The sequence below is a fragment of the Aspergillus fischeri genome, genomic scaffold (genome assembly GCF_000149645.3).
Source record: "Aspergillus fischeri NRRL 181 1099437636264 genomic scaffold, whole genome shotgun sequence".
NCBI lineage: Eukaryota > Fungi > Ascomycota > Eurotiomycetes > Eurotiales > Aspergillaceae > Aspergillus > Aspergillus fischeri.
Window position 1 is genome coordinate 4,704,106 of NW_001509762.1, and position 21,212 is coordinate 4,725,317.

General features: G+C 52.6%; 7 protein-coding genes across 7 annotated transcripts; 3 read left to right on the plus strand and 4 right to left on the minus strand.

Moving 5' to 3' along the window:
- Positions 1-232: 232 nt before the first annotated feature.
- NFIA_088110 (DUF4050 domain-containing protein) lies at positions 233-1,363 on the plus strand (the record flags this gene model as incomplete). The annotated part of the gene is made up of 1 exon (XM_001260751.1): positions 233-1,363. The coding sequence occupies one exon, from the start codon at positions 233-235 to the stop codon at positions 1,361-1,363; it is 1,131 nt and encodes a 376-aa protein (XP_001260752.1).
- A 937-nt stretch (positions 1,364-2,300) lies between these two features.
- NFIA_088120 (uncharacterized protein) lies at positions 2,301-9,134 on the minus strand (the record flags this gene model as incomplete). The annotated part of the gene is made up of 1 exon (XM_001260752.1): positions 2,301-9,134. The coding sequence occupies one exon, from the start codon at positions 9,132-9,134 to the stop codon at positions 2,301-2,303; it is 6,834 nt and encodes a 2,277-aa protein (XP_001260753.1).
- Positions 9,135-10,587: 1,453 nt separating this feature from the next.
- On the minus strand, positions 10,588-11,690 carry NFIA_088130 (PAPA-1-like domain-containing protein; the record flags this gene model as incomplete). The annotated part of the gene is made up of 3 exons (XM_001260753.1): positions 10,588-10,842; positions 10,929-11,035; positions 11,093-11,690. The coding sequence occupies 3 exons, from the start codon at positions 11,688-11,690 to the stop codon at positions 10,588-10,590; spliced, it is 960 nt and encodes a 319-aa protein (XP_001260754.1).
- A 1,563-nt stretch (positions 11,691-13,253) lies between these two features.
- On the plus strand, positions 13,254-14,519 carry NFIA_088140 (peroxisomal membrane protein PEX14; the record flags this gene model as incomplete). The annotated part of the gene is made up of 1 exon (XM_001260754.1): positions 13,254-14,519. The coding sequence occupies one exon, from the start codon at positions 13,254-13,256 to the stop codon at positions 14,517-14,519; it is 1,266 nt and encodes a 421-aa protein (XP_001260755.1).
- Positions 14,520-14,960: 441 nt separating this feature from the next.
- Positions 14,961-19,156, minus strand: sec31 (putative protein transport protein (SEC31); the record flags this gene model as incomplete). Its single annotated transcript, XM_001260755.1, has 8 exons — positions 14,961-15,005; positions 15,065-15,363; positions 15,416-18,110; positions 18,173-18,259; positions 18,311-18,544; positions 18,599-18,704; positions 18,763-18,879; positions 18,948-19,156. The coding sequence occupies 8 exons, from the start codon at positions 19,154-19,156 to the stop codon at positions 14,961-14,963; spliced, it is 3,792 nt and encodes a 1,263-aa protein (XP_001260756.1).
- A 482-nt stretch (positions 19,157-19,638) lies between these two features.
- Positions 19,639-20,153, plus strand: NFIA_088160 (RNA-binding protein; the record flags this gene model as incomplete). The annotated part of the gene is made up of 2 exons (XM_001260756.1): positions 19,639-19,959; positions 20,016-20,153. 2 exons carry the CDS (start codon positions 19,639-19,641, stop codon positions 20,151-20,153), a joined length of 459 nt encoding a protein of 152 aa, XP_001260757.1.
- A 256-nt stretch (positions 20,154-20,409) lies between these two features.
- Positions 20,410-21,126, minus strand: NFIA_088170 (uncharacterized protein; the record flags this gene model as incomplete). The annotated part of the gene is made up of 4 exons (XM_001260757.1): positions 20,410-20,509; positions 20,599-20,611; positions 20,679-20,741; positions 20,913-21,126. The coding sequence occupies 4 exons, from the start codon at positions 21,124-21,126 to the stop codon at positions 20,410-20,412; spliced, it is 390 nt and encodes a 129-aa protein (XP_001260758.1).
- Between the last annotated feature and the right edge of the window lie 86 nt (positions 21,127-21,212).

Below are 21,212 nucleotides of genomic sequence, written 5' to 3' on the forward strand. Positions count from 1 at the left end.
CGAATTCTCCTCTCCCGCCCCCTTCACTCGCTGCAACTCCGCCACACCAACACACCTCTCCCACTCCAGGAACCCCTCGTCTCTAATCTCGTGCTCTACGGGTTCCACGTGGGTCACAGCAAGGGGCCTGCTCGGACCCGTTTCTAAGATACCTTGTCGATCAGCCCATACGACCCTCCGCAGCCCCTCCCCTCACCTAGTCTACCCCTCTCCTCACACAAAGCCTCCTACCATGTCGACAGAGGCACGCGACGCAGCCATCCGAGAAGCAAAACGGCACGTCTTTGAGGTCGTTCGGAACGACTGGGCCTTTGAGCCCTCGTCGGCCACTTCTGGCGCGCCAGCATCGGCCTCGCCCGAAGCCCCCGAGCAGCAATGGCTCGAATGGCGGCTCCGCGAATACGACAGCTCCGGGTCCGAATTAGAGCCGCAGGATGAGCCAGATAGCCCTGGGGAGCTGGACGGTGACTCGTCCGATTCGTCGCGGGTGGTGACTGCGCGGGAGCGGCGGCGCAAGCGGCGCAGACAGCTGGAGGAGGATGAGATGCGGTGGAATATCGGGTTGCGGACGTGGGTTGAGAGGCGGGATGCGTGGACGGGGGCGCGATCGAAGGAGGAGGTTTTGGCGACAGAGGATCGAGAACGAGGCCCTGCCGTGCATACTCCGGGGGAGGCACAGGCTACGGGTGATGAGCGGGATGGCACCGCTGATCTTGTTGCGCGGACAGGGAGCTCGCTTGCGATCGCTGAGAAGGAAGGGGAGCTGCGGCAGACGCAGGCAGATCAAGCTGTCGATGAAGCTGCCAAGGAATCGACAGAGACGGGCCTGGCCGTACCAGGCCCGGAGTCCTCGCATGATGAGTCTGTCTCTTCACCACCACCACCTCTGTCCGCCGGCGAAGTCCGCGACCCCCTCATACCTGTCGCCCCGTCCTTCATCCCTGTAAGCAACCCCGTGCGCGCTTCAATCACGCCTGCCATGTATCCGTCTATCTACTCCAAGGTGGTGGTGCAGGCACTGACGCCCACGGTACCCATCAACCTCGCCGATGTCGTCAAGGCCATGGTGCAGGGATGGAAATCAGACGGCCAGTGGCCCCCCAAACCGACCTCCATCGTCCTCCCGGATGACTCTATCGTGCATAAGAACGGCAGCGCCGCAGGCGATGCACAGGGATCTCGCGAGTCTAAACGGCGATCGAGCGTCGTCGGCGCCGTGAAGAAGGTGTTCCATTTCTCCGGCTTCCACTCGAACCCGTTCCATCGCCGCGGCTCGAGTCATGGCAGTCACCCCGAGGCGCACGACGGGCAGCCCAAGGATGGAGGGCCTGATCCTCTGGGTGCTGAGCATCCGAGCAAATGAGTTTTCAGTTTTGCGTCTGCTGTGATGAACTTGACTTCGGATTTCATGTTCGGGTTGCATTAGACTGGTGCTACGGACGGTCTTTGGCGAACAGGATGCATCGTCTGGAGTGGCTTATGTTTTACTCTGTCTATGTTACGTCTTCTTCTTCTTCCTTACTGTCATGACTTGTGTGACGATCAGAAATCGACGACTCAGTACTATATGGCTGTCATGATGGAAGGCCGGGTATAACCCCATGTAGCGCGGAATCACTACACGAAATCACTTTGTATCTGGACTCGATAACTACCATAGGCACAGGCCAAACCGCCATCAACTAGACAAGGTCTATATTCACGATGAGAGCATAATAACAATAACCCCTAACCCGCCATACCATAAATCCCCAAGCACAAGCACGTAAAACCTCCCTCCTCATGATCACTCGTTTCATAGCGCTCGCGACATACCTCAAAATGGCCACAATCTCAATCGACAATCTCAGACATGATCTGCCCATGGGTAAGTCCACACGCACCTTCCCACTTCCTACCCCAAACCAGATACACATATTTATATAACCATTCTACTGCAAGTGCAGATCGCCTCCCAAAGCTCCCCAAAAAGCAATCACATTCTACAAGAAGACCTACCCAGCGGCTCGAACGACTCCTTCACTATCTATTGGAAACCCTACTTCTTAGGTTCCTCTGGCCGAAACTATCCTTGTACAGGGTATGTCCGAGCTCTTCGAGGCTGTTATTCTGGCTAGGCAGAGTAGTTTGTTACAATAAACTGGTACTGGTTCCTTTCTGAGGATTGATATAAGAGTTTGCAAGTCATTATTTCATTCATTTAATACAGTTGTCATCTCATAATCTATAAAGTGAATAAAATTCCAGTTCAACGCCCTCCGACATGGAGTATATACTACATAGCTGACGAGCAGAGCTGGTTAATCCGCCTCATCAAATAAGTCAATGACCCTCACCGTACCCAAAAAGGTCTGGACAGCCTGGTCAAACGCTGCCACTGGTGTGCGCTCAATCTCTGCCGCAACTGAAGGCTCAAGCTGGACTTCCTGTGGCTGGTGACCGCCACGCCGGGTAAAGTAGTACTTTCCCTGATGTTGAGACCAGCTGTCGTTGAGATAGGCTTGCAGTTCATGTGTTGCTGCAGTGCGAAGATCATGGAAGAACGACGGGACAGCATGGTTCGTAGTGTCAACGTTATCGAAGGCCCTGGATGAATGTCCCCGGTCCAATACCTCGCTAGCCAGCGGCTGTTCACGAAGGGAAGACGTGACAAAAAGAACAAGTTCACGAAGAGCACCGATCTGTGAGACGGCACATCCTCCCATATCTGTCGCTCGATCAATGTAATCGACAACTTGGATCGCAGAGGTAATCATTTCGACAAGACTAGCAAGTGTGGCGATCACGGTAGAATCGGTAAGCATGAGGGGATTCCCCGTGATATACCGAAAGGCTTGGTAGGACGACCGGAAGACAGCACCAAGAATAGCTAAGACGGAAGACCGACACATTACATCCGTGGTATCCATGAAAAAGAGCAAGTCCTTAAAGACGAGAGACACCGTCTGTATAATCGGTCGACTGAGAAGCCATGCGGCAGGATTGCTGAAAGCGCACTCGATATAGGCGGAAAACACGCATTGTAGGAGGACTGCACGCAAAGTAGGCTTACAGGGGTCTCCAGTCTCGTAGATATCTGCCATGGACGTATGGAGCTGGTCAACCAGATACACTTGCTGCCCATCGATGGCTGCTCTCTCCGATACACCCTGGACAAACACAATCAAGGTCTTCACTACCTTCTCGGAACACAGCTTCGGTTCGTAGCTCTTGAGTCTGGCGACAATGTAGGTTGGATCCGCCGACGGGAGTGGGAAAGAGGTAGGATCAGTGAAGAATGGATCAATAGGGCAGATATCCCTGCTGTATTGTTGCAGGAACCCAACGATCCGATGGACAAAGTCAACGTAAGCTCCTTGTGCTCTGGCTCCTCCATTGCCCAGCTCCTGGTAGTTCGCCTTCATGGATGCCATCATCCGCTGAATCAGTTCTCTGTAGTCCCGCCTCGTGCGTGACAGCTCCCGACTTTCTGTATCTTCCAGACCCTGCACATGTGCTCGCATGTTCGAAAGTAGACTTGAGAGAAGTGACAGCCTTCGTTGACTGAGATCGTCCAACGAAATCGAATACCGATCATTCTGCCGATCTTTCGAGAACGGTAAGTTGTGCAATAACGGGTCCGTGGTGTCGAGGTTTAATAGCGCCTCCGTGAGACGATGCTGGAATTTTAGCATCGATACCCGTTCCACCAAGCTCGACAGCCACATGCTCAGTATCAAATGCCTACACTCAGACAGGCATTCTGGGTCTTTCTCAATACAGCTTGCAAGGAAGAGGGGTGTAAACTTCCTTGTCTGCACAGTCGATCGAAGCGACGACCACGACTCTCCATCGTAATGGCCGAGATAATTATCCCAATGTTTCAGCCCGTGCTTCACAAGAACCGAGGCAATGGAAGTCCAGCAATCAACAACATTCAGGAGTATTGCATCTTCAGGACAGTAATCTTCGCCAAAACAGTTCGACACAAGACGGGATACTGCAGGAAGGAAAACCGATTCCACGTGCTCAACACCTTTGCTTACTGGAGGGCTTTCGTCCCCGTATATTGCTTCAATGTCAGTCCAGTCCCCATACTCTTGGCTGTCTTCGTCAACCGGAACTGTGGTAGTCTTCGCCGCAGGGACGGGGTTCCCGTTACACTTCTGAATGTAAGCAATGATTACCTGTAGCGCCTCAGAAACTACAGCATTCACGCGAGCCACCCTGGGATTGAAAAGACCCAGAATTGCTCGAATAGGCGCCTTGCATACAACGACTCGCGCGTGCTCCAGCGTAGGAGCCGCACGAACAGCGCTCTGTAGGCCGCCGAGAGCCATGGTGAGCAACGATTCAATTTGCCTTTGGTTCTGAGAGATTGTCTTCTCGACCTCTTCATGAGAGAATCTTTCTATAGCGTTCTGGGCTTCAATCTCCTTCCGTGCGATGGAGTGCTGTCGTAAGAACTCGCTGAGGAAATAACAATGCCAATCGGCAAATGGCTCGAGTCCAGATAGGTCCTCGTCGGTTGACAACTTGAACCGCACGAGTCTGCTCCATGCCCGAATGCTGATGTTGCACGTTTCACGATGGGAAATGGCAGGGTCAACAAGGGTCTTAATGATCTCCAGTCTTGGCCGACACCCATCAGGAACAGCAAAGTAGAGAGTACACAGAAGATCATGATGGTTCCTCACAGCATCCAAGTCCGATTGAGAAATGGGCTTTTCCTTGGGATACCTTCCATCGTGATTTGGTAGCAGTCGCCAAGCGAAATTCCGGATCTGTTTCTTGTCACAGGACAGTGGCAAAAATCGCAGCCCGGTTGCCAGAATCTTCAAAAAGATATGAAAAGATGGGTCACCTGGCTGGACTTCAAAGGAAGGGTTGCGGTCGAGCTCGTCGAGAAAAGAAGGAGACTTGTAGCTCTCCTCGAGCTTCAAATCATAGAGATGCCTTTTCGCAAAGAAGTCATACAGGACTTGCATTATAGGCCTGCAATCTCGCCAGCCCCAACCATTGATCAGATGGTAGCATCTTCGGAAAAGAGCTCTGCAGTAATTATTGCATGAGATTGGTTGTGTTTCAGCGTTGGTGTCGTAGTTATCGAGAACGGGTGAGAGCAATCGTTTCACCATCAACCAGTTGTCATGGGCTTCCCGGAAGCGTGCTCCAATTCTGACCAACCCGCAGGAATCAAATTCGTTGAGCGGCAACGCAGTGAACAAGCTTTGCCATCCATTCTCGAAACCATCGATATCTCTTGAGTTACTCGGATCCCCTCCAGCTGACAAGTAGGCTTCGGCAATCAACTCACCGAAGCAATCTTTGAGTTCATCCATGGACTGCAACACATGTCGCACAATCACATAGGCCTCAAGGACAGATTGATTCGCCTGGATGCCCGCTTCACGCTTTGTAGGAGATTTGTTGTCTTGAAGGAACGTGCGCATCTGTATCTGTGCCATTCGGCTTGCAATGAAGCCCAGAACCCGTCTGGCAGCAAACTTGACCATGTCTGAGATCTCATGGGCAATCTTCCGATCAACAAGAGGATGACAAGCTACTCGAAACGCTTGGCTCGCAAACACAAGATTGTAGGACGCAAGCTGAGTGAGATAGTCCCTCTGGCGCTCGTCACTCAACGATACCGTAAGTTGCTCATTCAGCTTTGCAATGAGACTCTGGACTCTTTTGACAAATCCCAGCCTATCAATTGGATCCTCAAATGCCAGGTGTTCTGTGATATACTGGACCAACGACCTGTACAATGCACAAGCGTCGCGGGAGGCCGTTCCTTGATCAATGCTTGTTGCAATCTCAGAGGCGGCCTTCTCTATCTCTTCAATCATAACGTCAAAGACTTGGCCGAGTTCAGAAGAGACCGTGTCGTTCCAAGGACCCCACCGGAAAATCTGGTCCCCCAATTTGATGCGAGACAGACCAGTTTTCACATCCATATTGCGCGATTCAACCTTGAGAGAGCGCGAGAACTGGCCACTCCCTACAAACGTAGATTCATGGAAGAATGTGCCAGGGCAAAGAGGCGTGATGTCGAAGTCAACGGTGTAAGTGCGCCGAAAAGTCTTTAGTCCGTTGCTAGTGCTGGTTGTGGAACGCGAGAGTTCCAGAACAACACTATCTGCCGGCATGGTAGTGCCAGAATCTCGAGCGTCAAACCCTTGACTATCGAGCGCACCAAGGTCCAGTCGCCTAGGCGGCCGTTTCTTCAACTGACGGCGCCTATTATGGCCTGGAGCCGTAGGAGACGCATCAGTGGCCGGGTTTGGGATCTCGGCAGAAACATCTGATTGAACCTTGGTAGGGAGAGAGGGCGTGAGACTGTTTGCAAGGTAACGATCAAGGGGTAAGCTCCGGTGTGTCGGGTGTTTATGCCGGTAGTCTCGATTCAGCAGTGCAAGCGTTTTCTGGAAGAGCGACGGTGAAGCAGAGTTTCTGCTAGCGTCTGTTATTTCGGGTTCCGCTGGGCGTGGGCCGTTTCTCTTCAGAGATGAAACGGCAAAGTTTCGACGAATGACCCATTTCCTACCTTGCTGCCCAGACGCAGGCTTCAGACGCGACGAAGTGTCCCTTTCTGTGGTTGCAGCGATTGCTAAGAGATCTGGCTGCGTCTCATCAGGAGCATCGCCAGTCAGATCTACTTGAGCGGTCCTTTTAGGATCTGGCAAGAAGCCTCTCTTCTTCGAATGAGGACTATGATTGGTACCGACGCCTGACTGATTGACAGGGCGGTCCAACAATGGTTGTCGCGCGTAGAGCTTGGTCTGTATTTGTGGCAATTGCGTCTGCCGGAGCTTTCCTTTCCACCACTCGCCCAATGCCTTGTTAGCATCTTCGGTGTCCAGTCGTGATCCCAGCTTGATGAACTTGCGGGATGGGCTTCTCCTGCCCATATCTTTACGGGAACGTGCTCTTCGCGCAGCGACCCTCAAGAACTGAGGCTGTTCATTTCGAGGCCGATGAGCAACATCTGGAGCATCTAAAATGCCTAGCCGAGAAAGCTGGCGCGGCGCAGCCCTCTCCTTTCGCGCTCCATATTCTGGATCAGTAATTCTTGTCTGTCGCTTCAATCGTGGTCTTTTGTGATGACTATGAGAGTGTGAACCACCTGTTTCTGTCCTCTGGCGTTTCTTGCCTGGATTTCGACTTCGTGGGCCTGTTGGTCCCCGAGGCATTGGCGGGAACATGTAGTCTATATGATCAGACTCGGGAATGTCGTCTCCGGCAATATCGTCGTCAAAAGGCAAGTCGAGCTCAAATAACTCAGCTAGCTTTTTGTGGGCGTCGCCAGGCATGCTCTCCTCTGCTCCGGTACTTTCACCACTGTCATCATCCGCAAGATGACTTAACGAGGCCAATGGCTCCCTAGCAGTTGAATCCATCCTTGAATCATTCTTTTTCGTGATCTTCCTGGCAACACCTTTAGCGTTTTCTGTTCGATGGGATGCCTGTCTATCACGCTGTCGCTGCGTGGAAGGGAGATTTCCCTGCTTCTGGTTCTTTTGGTCCAGTCGCAGCCAAGATGCCGGTAGTACACCTTTGATCTTCCGTTGTAGAGCCCTCACTGCGACTTGCTCATCATCTTCTTCAGGTGCATCCTCGTCCACGTCTGAGTTTGGTTGACTCTCATTAGTGGCTGATTCACCATCCACAGAAACCTGGTCGTCAGCGCCGGCCAACCAATCCGTCATGTCAGAATTTATAGCATTGCGTGCATTGACTCGAGGCTCCGTAACCGGTGTAGTTAAGGTCGGTGGCGTGAATCCAAGTGGGAAACGGAATCCCTCAGCGTGCTGACTGGTTTGCGTGGAAGAGATGCTTCCTGAGCGGGGTGGACTCGGTATGTTGAAGATAGAGTGATGTTCAGGACGTGCAGGAGATTGGCCGATGACCACCTTTGGCTGGGGCGCATGTTTCAGAGAGCGTCGGTCAGCATCTCCAGGTCGGGATACCCTGCGCCGTTTTGAAGGACGAGCATCTGGTCTGTTCGCTAAATGGTCTTGGAGTTGTGGGTCTAGACGACCACGCCGGTGTAGAGAATCCTTGTGGACGTGTCTATCAGGCAGCGGTTGATCCATTGTTGGAGATGATGGCGGAAATTGAAAGTCTTCAACAGGACTGCTTGAAGGAGGCTCGAAGTCCTTGCTTTGACTCTCGTCGGCTGTCTCATGTACAGCTTGATGCAGAGGTACCCGTACGGGTTTCAGGCCTCTGGCTTTCATGAGACTCCGGTACTTCGCATCTTCGAGCAGGTATGGGTGTAATTGGATAGGATTCCGCTGTCTCAATGACCTGCGCATGGGTTGTGACATCTCCTGTAGTATGTGGTCCGGAATCTCAAAAGGCAGCAACGGTTCCTCTCGATTCTGGGGAGCTTGCGTTTCTGTGGTCTCTGTCCCCTTCTGTCCCTCTTGTCTATCTCGTAAACTTTCATCATCTTCACCCAAACATATCGAACGAAGGGATGAGAGAGGGGAAGAAAGAGGAGAGATATTGTCATTCTCGTTCACTAGCTGCGTCTCAGCTTCATCGACAGTCGGCGAGTTCTTCTGGGTTTCGGGGTCCTTCCTCTTTGAAAAGTAAGTAACCCGTCTCCGTGATGGCTGCAAATCGAACTGTAACTCGTCTGGGGAGCTGGGAATGTCCCATATGCCGGCCGGCGGTTGGGTGCGAGGCGTTGACGGAGTAGTGCTGGGATTCGTGGCGGTCACACCACTTGAACTGGGTGACGAGTCTGGCACCTTTGCCGTAGCAGACGCACTCTGGCTGGCCGGATCTTTCTGCTTTCCTTGGACAGAGCCAGAATCGCTTTGAGACGTCTTCTTCCTCGAATCCACCGTCGCAGAGTCCTCCTCAGCCTTATCAACGGCGGGCGTGCTTTCTTCAGCATTCTTCAAGCCCAATAACTCATTCTGAGCTTTGTCGATACCATCATCACCAGCGACATCCAATTCTCCCTCGTTTGTCTCATCGTCTGCAGCCGGCGCAGTGAGCTTCGCATTGGGCGCAACAACCTCTTCGGTCCCTCCATCAACATCCTCGAACCTTCCATTCACCACCTTTAATTCCTGACTGTCAAAGTCAACCTCCGAGTCCGAGTCCGGTACAAACCCTCGTTCCCGCCATGATTCCATTTGTGACCTTGGCGCTGCTTGCCCATTTCCCTATTCGTCCATGCTTCGTCCGCGGCTGTGAAATTCGTCCAAGATTCCGGCGACCGATGCAGATGAGAACCGACCACAAGAATTCAAATGCGTAAAGGTCAAGACCAAACGTCTTGTCGAATTGGTGATTCAGGTCGAACAAAGTTGTTCGTTGATTAGACGCGTCGAAAATGCGTGGAGACGCGTTGTTCCCAAAAGGCGGAAATCGTAAAGTGGATTAATGATATGGAGCAGTTCCGCAGTGGGAGCCTAGGAGCCTGGAACCGCTGGCCGTTAAAGTGCCAATTAGATACGGATAAACCCAAGTTGATCTCCTGATCTGCACGTTTCTTGTCGGAGTTTCTACGGATATAGATGATCGGTCATAACTTGTTTATCTTGTTCCGACTACGATAATCGATTTCGTTCGACCTACCTGCAGCAGCTTGCACCATCACCATCAAAACATGAGTCGCAACTTCATCCCCGCGGCATTGGCCATCGGCGTGGGCATATTGACCGGTATGATCCTGCAACCTTCAGATTGCTGAACCCACAAACTTACAATTTTGGGTTTCCTCTCAGGCTACTATACCTTCCAACCCGCACTCCAAGAACTGCAGATTGAAAAACGCAAGCCTCTATCGTATGTCTCGCTCTTCCACGCTCTGCGACGAGCCGCTGCGCATTGATTCAGAAGATGAGTTAGCCGTATGCTGATGGACATACGCAGGACAAGTGGACAGACTGAGCAATCGGGGAATAGTCAAATGAAGCCTCAGACTGCTGCGTCAAGCTCGGAGACTAAGCCGTCGGACCAGCAGAGGTAGCGCTGAGCAAGAAGCCGGATAAAGGCGGATTTGAAGATCGAAAGTTTTCGCAGGCGCAGGAACTTCGATGAAGCATGTGGGAGCGGCGTGGTACAAGACATCTCTGCCCGGAGATAGAACTACTTCAGATTGCGATCTCGAGGGCCCTCGCGCTGCGCCATCGCGGGACCAGGCAGCTAACTGCATGATGGAATAGAGCTCATCGCTAACTAGTTCCTGCTAGTGTCGAATCGGCGTCTACAGGTATCGACGGGTTGCTTTACAACTTGGTGGCTGAAACTAATCGTCACGGACGGCAGTCGCTAATGCTTCCCATCTGAGAAGTATGCTTCGTCCATCGACTCATGGACGGTGTTCCATTGTGTTATAAAACAAGTATCTGACTGTGCTGTATAAAGATCAAACCAAGCAAAGGTATATTAGCGCATTTCTACGCTCCTTTTTCTATCTGAAAGACCAACCGAGTAGGGTATGATACACACTTGAGAGAAGAAGGTAAAATACATGGACGGAATCAATTTACGAATCATTAGCCCTCCCAGTTTCAATATCGTAGACACAATCAATGCCGCCTAAAACTCCCAGCGCCATTTCCCAGTCTGTCATGCCGAAAATCAGACTTCCTCTACAAGCTTTGATGGCCGGCTAGGAGCTTCCCCAAAGACGCGTCCCGCAGGAGTTCCGAGCCATTCTTCAGGCACACCGATACGACTGCCCTCGCGGCCACTGACCCATCTGACCATCGTTGGCTGTGGTTTCTCTGCCTCTTCTGCCTCTGCCTCGGCGGCGTTGGCTTCCGCTTCAGCAACTGGAATACGACCACGTCGTTTTGGAGCCTGCTTGCGCAACAACCTATTAATCGTATCCATCTGTGCTTATGCGTTAGCGACGTGATACAGCGAGTAGATAGCGGAATTCCGAGACCGAGAACGGCTGCTTCACCGGCCCAACTTACCTTTTCTTCCTCGTTCCGCTTCTCGCTGAGGTTCTTTCTTCTTCGAGCCATTTCAGCACGACGCATAGCACGTTCCTCTGCCGTTAGGTGCTTCTTCACTTGAGGTTCTGGTATTCGGTCAGCAGCGGCACTTCACTCGAAACACTTACAGAAGGGAAACTCACCCATGGGAAGCTGCAAAAAGTCATTGCCGAGGGTTCCTCTCTGCCGCTTGGTTAACCGGCTAAGGTCGCCTCCGGGTGTGACCTCTTCGCTATCATCGTCCTCCTCGTCTTCTTCATCCTCTTCATCCAGGTCCTCGTCTCCTCCATTTCCATTGCCAAGCCCACTCTCGTCCTGGTCATCAGGCTCACCCTCGGCATCCGTATCCAGCTCTGATAGCTCCTCATCATCTTCGTCATCTTCCTCCTCCAATTCCATCTCCTTCTCCTCCACGCTCTTTACAGCCTTTCCCGTTGATGTGGCAGCACCCTTGGCGTGTCTTTTTGAAGTTGGTGGTCGGGGCGGCGCATCGTCCAGTTCCAAATCGCCATCCGCATCGGCGTCATCCTCACCAGGTGCATCCTCGTCGACTTCATCCTCCTCTTGGTCTTCTAAATCATCCCCCTCACTTGTGCTGACCTCTACGAGCTTCCTCTTGGGCCGGCTAGACCGCGGTCCCGTGATGATGGGATTTTCAGTGAAGACATTGTGGGAGCGTCTGGTTGAAGTGCTACCCCGTGCGCTACCCCCAGTAGCTTCGCGAAGCTTGCTCGAAGGCATCCTTACAGTCAGGAAAAGAGATCTGATGGGGTTCTCTGCGCTGCCTGAAACAGACCGAGTGACTGTTACTAGTGGGGCAGATGGGACACCACGTGTCGATCTGGTAGGCCTTGGACTCATGTCAGAATCGATGCTTGATGGATCATCCCGCACTGGACGAGAGCGAAGAGAGCGACGTATAGACATAGCCAAGGAAAACAAGTGAGACTTTTCTTAAATTATATGATGGGGAACAGGAATGAGGGGTAGGAAAGACGATGAAGAGAAGATCGTTGTAGTGATAAATCCAGCGATGCGATGCGATTTAAGCAACAACTGAAGACAGTTTAAGAGGGTTGATGGGAAGAAGCTTGCAGGGTGAATGCGTCGACGATGCCTGACTATGAAGATTCTAGCAGGTGAAGCGGGGATGCGAGTGAATGGGAGGTAATATCCACAAGTAGGCGGATGAGCTCAAGATGATGGTCATCGAGCAAACATCGATTCATAGGATGATGGATACGTGGGCCATTGTAGATAGACGTGTGTAGGTAGGCCATGCATTCCGGGTAGACGCAGGCAAGCTACGCCTATCACACTTTTGACGCCAGTTAAAAGTCGCAAACCGGCATCAAGGACGGGGACCAATTAGGGCGTTGCGATTTAGGATGGGATGGAGGACACCCGTGCCAAAGCGACAAGCGACTAAGACAACGAACCCATCGCAGACGCGGTGAATTCCAACGCTTGTGCGCTCGTTTCTCTCCGCCACAATAATATACCAGGGGTGTATAATCCTTGTAGTGACCGTGGCAATGCTACCCCAAAGACTGAAACAATCAAGGATCGAAAAACACACCAATGACAAGTCCCGGGCTATTGTGCAGATGGACAGGAAAAAGGAGCAATACGAGAGGATGGATACTCACTCGACCAGAAGGAACTAATAGATGGTTCGTTGATAGAGGGAATCGACGGGGAAGGGTCCGAGATGATCTTGATGGCAATCTCCTTGTATATCTCAGGTATATATATAGAGTTCAGACAAAGAGCGATTGTCAGTGGTGAAACAATGAAAGATGGATATATGTGCTATTTTATAAGTGCAGCACTTCTTAATGGATGATATCAGGAGTGCTCTGTATGTCCATTCTTGTCCGCCGGTCTTTGATTTATTCCTCATCCTCATTATTCTGCCGCTCAGCGGTCTGTGTTCTTGGCAGGCGTACATCTCTATCCAGAATATCTACTTGGAATTAATTCTGGAACCGAATACTAGAGGGTTCATTGAATACTCCCAGACCAAGGATACAGGACGATATTATCTGTCTGAGGATATCATTTATACCAGTATATCAACGTGAAGAGTCCAAGAATAATGTACCTCTAAATGATCAGGTGATCTGTACGCCGCAAATTACATTACATTACCATACAGCCGAGGTCTGGGGAAATCGACCCCAAAGAAACGGCCGACCTCTCCATCGCTCACATGGAGTTCGATGTCCATCTCTCCTTATCTCCTCCGTCACTTCACTCTCTCCTTGAAGTCGATATTTTCCTTTCCCTCTCGTGGAGCGCAACATGTCCGACATCAAGCCCAAACCCCCTTCAATCCCTCAATGGCAGCAACCTGCCGCTTCCAGCACAAACACCGACAACTCCACCTCCACACCATCGCCGAGCTCCGATGAGACTCCCCGTTCAGAGCTCATAGAGCAAGCCAAAAAGTTCTTACAGGATGACTGCATACGCGATGCGCCCATTGATCGCAAGATAGCTTTTCTAGAGTCCAAGGGCCTTCGAAACGAGGAAATAGACAGTCTCCTGGCCATCTCGAGAGATGCGGACTCAAGCAGCCGCAGCAGCGCCGAGGAGAACAAGTCTACCCCGGATTCTACCACATCATCCACCAGCAATGAGTCGCAAAGTCCCAAAGAACCATCTTCTCCATTACCAACATCCTCCGCATCTTCGTCCACCACACCCGCTGCTCCAACCGCCACCAAGAACTCCGCGCCACGCGATGTCCCACCCATAATCACCTACCCCGAATTCCTCATGCAGCAATCCAAACCCCCACCACTAGTCACCCTCCGCAGCATTCTCTACACACTCTACGGTGCTGCCGGTCTAGGAGCAAGCCTCTACGGCGCAAGCGAATACCTCGTCAAACCAATGCTCGCCACCCTCACCAGCGCCCGCCTGGAACTCGCCCAAACCGCCAACATCAACCTCCAAAAGCTCAACGAGAAACTCGAACAGAACGTCTCTCGGATCCCGCCCCATCTCTCTGCAAAGGACACAAAACAAACCGAGCCCGCCGACTCCGAAGACGACGAGCAGGACTCCATCACCTCCGACCCAACAGAGCTCTTCCACCGCGACGTCGCAACCCAGACCTCCCAGGATCTGGACGCAAGCACCCTCCCGCACAAAGCAGATCAGCACCCCGCCAATGAGGCAACACCCGACCCCACCGCAACAGTGAACACGCACCTCAAGCGGCTCGAGAACATCACCTCGCATCTCCGCGAAGTGGCCTCCTCGGAGAAAGAATCAGGTGCGCTGGACGACTCCGTGCATACCCGGTTGAGCGAACTCCACCATTACCTCGATGGCCTGCTCTACAGCAGGTCCAGCTATAGTTCTGTCACGGCGTATGGGGTATACAGCACGCCTGGCCTGGAGACCACATCCGGCCCCTCGGCGGGCATCAGCAAAGCCGAGGAGGACGCAATGGCCAGCTTCCGCGCTGACATTAGAGGTGTCAAGGGCGCCTTGCTGAGTGCGAGGAACTTCCCCGCCAGCCGGGGAAGAACCGGCTCAGGAATTCTGTCTGGAAGGTGAAGGTCGATGTGTATATATAGTTTAGGAGAGAATGAGCATTGTTCAAATCTGAATATGAATGCTGTTTTTTTCTGGATTGATATCTCCCATCGATCCACTCAAAGATAAGCACTCATTTGCATACTGCTGGCCATGTATATCTATTTCTGAATTCTAACAAAGTTGGTTGAAAAGAGTGTTCTACGTAGAGAGCAATCTTCTAGCTGAAAGTCAAAGTCTAAGTCATTTTTCCTTTCCTCTTCTTGCTCTCTTGAACTATAGTAATACGGCAGGTAAGAAACTAGCAGAAACATCACTGTAACATAGACATGTGAAGATATCCCGACCAGAACCAGGCTAGCGAGGAGAATCCACAACTAGCTGGTGAGATGGCGGCAACGCCAACCACTATACAAACAACTCATAACCACATTGCATCCTACATCCCCAATAATTAACTCATCAAGGCGTGGCCCGGCTCATACTAATCAAACGCTTGACACCAACCTAGTGACCCAGAATTAGCATAAGTCAACCTAAGCGGGATCGATCAGAAATTGACATACCATCCAGTTACCGCATTCCTCTGTCCTGTTCGTCATGATATCAATATGAATAGTCTTGGCCGTCTCGTAGTCGCGTGCCTGAATAGCCCGAGCAAGCTCCGCCATGTCGGCGACAGTGTTAGGCTTGAGCAGATCCTCATTGTTCAGATGGTCGAACAGAATATTCAACCTGCGTTCCGCGTCTTCAACCTGCGCTTTGAAGGAGGATGGCGCTCGAGACTTCACGCGCTGCATGTCGGCGGAGAGGATCTCGTAAATAGGCATGGCGTCTGAGGGGATATGGGAGCGGTCGCCGGGTGCTTATCAAAGTCAGAACTACGATTGGAAATCAAAGAAGTAGAAATGACTTACGGTACTTGGGGGGAGCGGGAGCAGCCTTCCGTTGCGACGAAGCGGTGCTTGGCCTCGAGGGTGGAGCCTGGGGCGGCGGCGCCTGCTGCATCGGCAGTTGACTTGGTGGTGGCGTGCTAGGAGCATAAGGATTTGCTGGCGGAGGATGCGACGCTGGTTGTGAAGCATAGGGCGAAGCAGCTGCATGCGGCGGAGGAGGAACAGGCGCTCTGGTGGAGAGTTGCGGGCTTGCTGCTTGAGCCGCCGGGCTAGGTGCATACCTGTTCGACGGTGGTGGCATCGAAGGCGGGGCGTTGTACGGAGATGGCCCGCGAGGAATTGACGCGGGGGGAGGAACGCCCATGGCTGAGCCCATTGGAGGGGACTGAGGCAAGGAAGCGTAGGGGTTGGCCGCGGGTGAAGGGCCTGGTAGGTTAGTAGGTGGCGAGGTCACTCGGGGAGGAGGAGCCGTGCCCTTTGGTGGAGGAGGGACAGAAGGGGCGCGCTGAGTAGGCGGGGCTCCAGGTGGTGGAGGACCTTGAGAAAGGGTTGGAGACTGGTTGGGGAAAGGCGAGCTGATAGTTGCCGCGGCAGCGGCGGGTGTTCCCCTGCGGGAGGTTGGAGGTTTTGTGAAGCCCTCCGGCAAGTCGTTCCAAGCTGGCAGATTGGTCGCTGTGGTGTATGTGGTCACAGTAGCAGGAGATTGGTTGGAAGCGCGAGGAGGTGGTGGAACGGAGCCGCCGAGCGGCTGAGCACCGTAAGTTGGCGGCTGCAGAGGCTGATATCCTGCAGGAGTATAACCTCCACCGCCAATTGGTGCATATGAGTTGCTTGTCTGCGGCTGGGTCGCAGCTGCGCTGGGAGGAGCATAAGGATTTACGGGCTGCGCCGTAGCAGCCGTTGGGGGAGCATAAGGATTCCGAGGAGCAGTAGTTGCAGCTGCTGGAGCAGCGGCAGTTGCAGAGAAGGCGGGCTGCGCAGGGTACATGCTGGCTTGTGGCAAGGGCTTGTTGACGGGTGTCCTGGTGGTGGGAACAGTTTGTTGTGAGCGCTGAGGTGTAGCGTGTCTCATTGCCAGCTTGATGCGGTTCCTAGCGATCTCGGCTTCAGGGTGCTTCTCAGGGACAAGGTCGAGGTACTTCTGGGCAACTTGCAGTCGTCCGTGAGTGGCCACGACATCGGCGTACTCGATATACTTGTCATAGAGCATGCTGAGTTTCCAGTCGGCATCCTTGGTACGCTCCGTGTCTTGGAACTTGGTAACCTGGCGGAAGATGGTGACCTTCTCGATCAGACTCTGCAGAGCACGAACGTGGATTGAGAAGGAAGTATCGTCTGCAGCCGTCTCAATGCTCTTCTGCTCGTACTCTCGAAGCTCCTCGATCCAGATGGCAATAACCTTCTCGAGTTTGGATCCAGCTAGGAAGCAGAAAGAGGCATCCTTGCGGAGGCTCTTGTCTTCGGTGCTTCGAATCTGCTCTTCCAGGCGGTCACCAAGGGCCTCGCAGAGATCGGCAAATTCATTGTCATCGGCAAATGTGCACAGCGCAGCCATGACTTCCTTCCAGTTAGACAGGTCGGCATTGTGCACGACATCCCAGAGGTTTTTGCCAACAATGGATGCAAGCAAGCGGATGTAGTTCGGCCCATCGGTTTGCTTCGAGAAGTAATGCTCCTGCGCCTTCTCGATGCACTTCTGGCCTCCACAGATTGCGATCATGAACGCGTCTGACATGCGGTCTTCTTTCAGAGCCACATCGAGTGCCTTTTCAAAGTTTCCCAGAAGCAAAGCTCGGGTAATGCCCTTGTCCGCTTCGGTCTCAGAGCCATTGAAGATCTGGAATGGGTTGTTGGTCTTGGCTCCCTTCGATGCAGCTAAATCGGACAGGAAGTTGTCAGCTTCAGGGTTCGCGTCAAACATCGACTGCAGGCGCTTGTGCTTCTTGGCTCCCGACCCGCGGGATTCCTTGGCCGACTCCCCGTTCACCTCGTCATCCTCCTTATCCAGACCAAGCTGGGCCAGTTTATCAGCAGTCTCGTCGGCTTGATCCTGGAATCCCAGGTACTCGATCAAACCCTTGCGAGGGTTTTCTGAAATCAAGGCTTCAATGACCTTCCAGTCAGCCTTCTCCTCGTCACTTGCGGCCTGGGAAGCTCTGTTTTCGCAGATGCTCCGAAGGTCACCCTCCTTGAGTGCATTCTCAAACGTCTCCGTAGACTTTGCGACAGCCTCGTCAACCTCGAACGGAGTGATCTTAATCTTCGATGCGCGCTTGCCCTTCTCGATTAGGCCGACCGAAATCACTCTGCCACCGAAGCCAAAAGACGCGCCGCAAGGTCTCTCAAGCCACTTGGGGGCCTTCGGGAGCGAGAAATTCGATACCTGGGGCTGCGTCTGTGCCTTCGCGAAGAAATCCGCGCCGTCGAGCGCTTGGTTCTGATCAGCGATAGCCCGAGCGGTGTCAGTACGAGTGTTCTGAACCGTCTGTATCGAAATTCTCCCGTCGAACGAAGCTGTGGCAAAGAAGTTTGGATTGTGTGGGTTCCAGCGAGTCTGGAAAGTCCAGTTCGTAACAACAGGGAATTCTCCGTAAGCTTGTCCCGTCTGAGGGTTCCAGCAGAGAGTGCGGTTGTCCTTGCCGGAGGAGAGAAGTAGGTCGGGGTCCTGAGGGCACCAGGAAAGCGATAGCACGCCCGATTCGTGTCCTTTAAGGGTCTAGAGAGCATTAATTATACTTGTGCTATTGCCTGTGGAGGAAGAGGGAACTCGGAGCTCACCCGTTCTGGGGCATGGGAATTGCGGAGATCCCAAACGTAGATAAGAGGATCGGACTCCAGTGGTGTTGAAGTAATGAGTTTCGTGGGCTGTCCAAAGTCAGAGATAAGATCAGCTCGGTTGATTTTGTTTAGTCTCACCTTCTCAGGATCCCACGCCACTGCGCTAACAGCTTTCCGGCCCATGTTGTTCAGGGTCAAGCTCTCCTTCTTCGTCTTGACATCCCAGACAGTGACAAAACCAGCACTGCTACCCGTGACCAGGATGTGTGCGACCTTCTTATTCCAGTCCAAGCATTCGATATCGTCAGCGCGGGCAGCGGCGCTTCCGAGTCGGTACGGGTTCGCGATATTGTTGAGATCGGAGATGTAGAGCTGCAGCAGTGAGCCTTACCATAACATGAGCAATAAGTCGGTTGAAACAATTACCTCTCCCTTTGCGCCACCAGTTGCTAACAAATTCGAGTGCTTGGGATTGAACTGCAACGCCTTGATAGCCCCTGAATGTTTGGTCATTCTCGAGATGACAGCGTCACTGCTTGTAGTCCGTCAGCCAATTCATCATAGCGCGGGGGTTCTGTCTGCGGACGAACCTCGAACCGTTGATTAGCTTGTCGGCATCCCATAGATCCAAGGAGCCGTTCTCCAGTGCACCAGCGATCACCCCCCTTGAGTTGTCCTCGGAATCTGTCCATGCCAGGTCGTTAAATCTACGAATAATAACAGTCAGTCTTTCTGCGCAATGAACGGCCAAAATTAAGCAATAGAAGGATCATACCCAGAATCAGTGCCAATCTTGGCAATGGGCTGCAGCTCCTGACTGGCATCTTGGCTGCTCAATCCAAGATCCCAGAGCTCAAGACATGTTTCATTTGAGAAATCGACATCGACGGCGCCGGCCCGAGTTCCGGTAGCAATCAATGGCGATGCTGCACCAGGGGACCAGGCGAAGGTGGCCGTCCGGGGGATCTCCCTCAGACGCACCATGCTGGAAAGTAAGAGGTGCGGGATGACAGGTAGGTATAGATTAGGGGAGGATCAGACTCAGAACCGTCTGGCGATGATAATCATTAAACGACAAAGAAAAAGATGGAGCGAAAGAAATTGAGGAAAGACAAGCTCACAGAAGCAACAGGTCCCCTCCTTAATCAGTAAACGGAAAGGAGCTTATAGGTTAAGAGGTGATCGAGACCTGAACGATCCGATGCCTTGGGCTCAAGCAACCAAGTGTCCTTCTGGAGGGGGCCCGGGGGGAGTGACGCTAAGCTCCATCGGGACCTCGCCAAAACATCCGCGGATGCACGTGACATCATTCATTCCGCTGAGGGTCCAGGCAAAGAAATCGACTTGGGAGAGGGCGGAACAGATATCAACCAGGCGATCGTGACGCAAGGCCTGTTCGCTCGTTTCCAGACAGTTCTCATATGGCTCAATAATCACTCTCATCAATACTTCTGATCGGCTGCACAATGAGCGAAAAGGCTCGCCTAAAATGTACTGTCTATGTGGGGGGTCTCGACCAGGCCGTTACCGTGCAGACACTGGCCGAGGCATTCGTCCCATTTGGCGAAGTCGTTGATATTACGCTACCTAAGCCTGATGTGCCCAACTCAGGCGATCTTCATCGCGGCTTTGGATATGTGGAGTTCGACTTGCCTGAGGACGCTGCAGAAGCGATTGACAATATGGATGGAAGTGAGCTTTATGGCCGTACAATAAAGGTCGCCGCCGCGAAGCCGCAGAAGGAAAGCAACGAGGGACTGGGAAGCAAGACAGCTATTTGGGAGCAGGTAGGTCACTTTGACCCGATCTTACACGGACGTTGTCGCTAACTACGGGTGTACAGGAAGGATATTTGGCCAAATACGCGGTCAGTGAGGAGGATAAGATGGCAGCAGCGGAGGCCAGAGCAGCAAGCGAAGGCGCTCCTGATCCCATGCAGGGATTAGAGGAGCTGGATGTCGCTGGCCCAAAGCCAGAATGAGTTTTTTCTTACATGATACCCCGCGAAATTTGAATGCACAAGGAAGCCAGACAACAGTAAAGTTGCGATGCTACTCCGACAGAGTCCCCCTCTTGGGTCAAAGCCGTACTATATACACGCGCTTTCGACGCTCAAACAATCGACTTCAATTTTCTCTGCTGCGACAAATCACTCTGTGAATAATACAGGTCCTCAACAAACGGACAGACAGAACGAAATGTCCATTTGCAAATCAATCAAACGTGCTGGTACATGCTTAGTGTTCGCGGTCCTCGGGCTTATTGCGGTAGAGACGCAGAGTCTTGTCGGTCATGAGCTTGCGGGTGCTAGAGTAGATAGCAGCGCCGACGGCAACACTGTAACAATTGCGTCAGCGGAAATGATGGGGCTGGCAGGTGGGAAATCCATGTCTCTTATAGATAGAAACGGCGTGGTGTCAACCTACCCAAGGACAATACCTATTCGAATCGCAACAGTGGTTAGATGAGTGCAAATAAAGCGATCAACTCCAGACTAGCAACGTACCGAGGGGAATCAGTTCCGGGGGGACTCTCTTCAGGGTCCGCAGACGCTGAGAGATGGTGTGAGCTACCGATCAATTAGTACAATCACAGTCCGTCAAGTACAGCAATTGCTGCTTCAATTGCGTCTCGTGAGGCGTGTCATACCGCTCTGGTTCTCCTTCTGCAGACGACCATTAGCATCCGTGGTCTGCCAAGCCTTTTTTTCTGACCTAGTCGCAATAAACTGGAGACTTACAGGAGTAGGGAAAGCAAAAGGCCGAGAGGCCTGCATCCTCAGAGCACGAGTAGGGTACATGGCGATGGCGAGAGCGATGCCTGGTGGAAAGAGTAGTGGTGGTGGTGGTGGGATGAGAAGACCGGATGTGGTGACGGAAGCTCAGGACGGGACGTTTCGAAGGGAGCAGCACTTGGACTGGGCTGGTTCGGGTGTTTAGGAAATCTTGCCGCATGAGTGGCTCGCTAGACCGCCCGCGGTCACTTCCGGCTTCACAGCTTCACGGGATCATTCCACTCCACTGGCGCAAACCTCCCCATC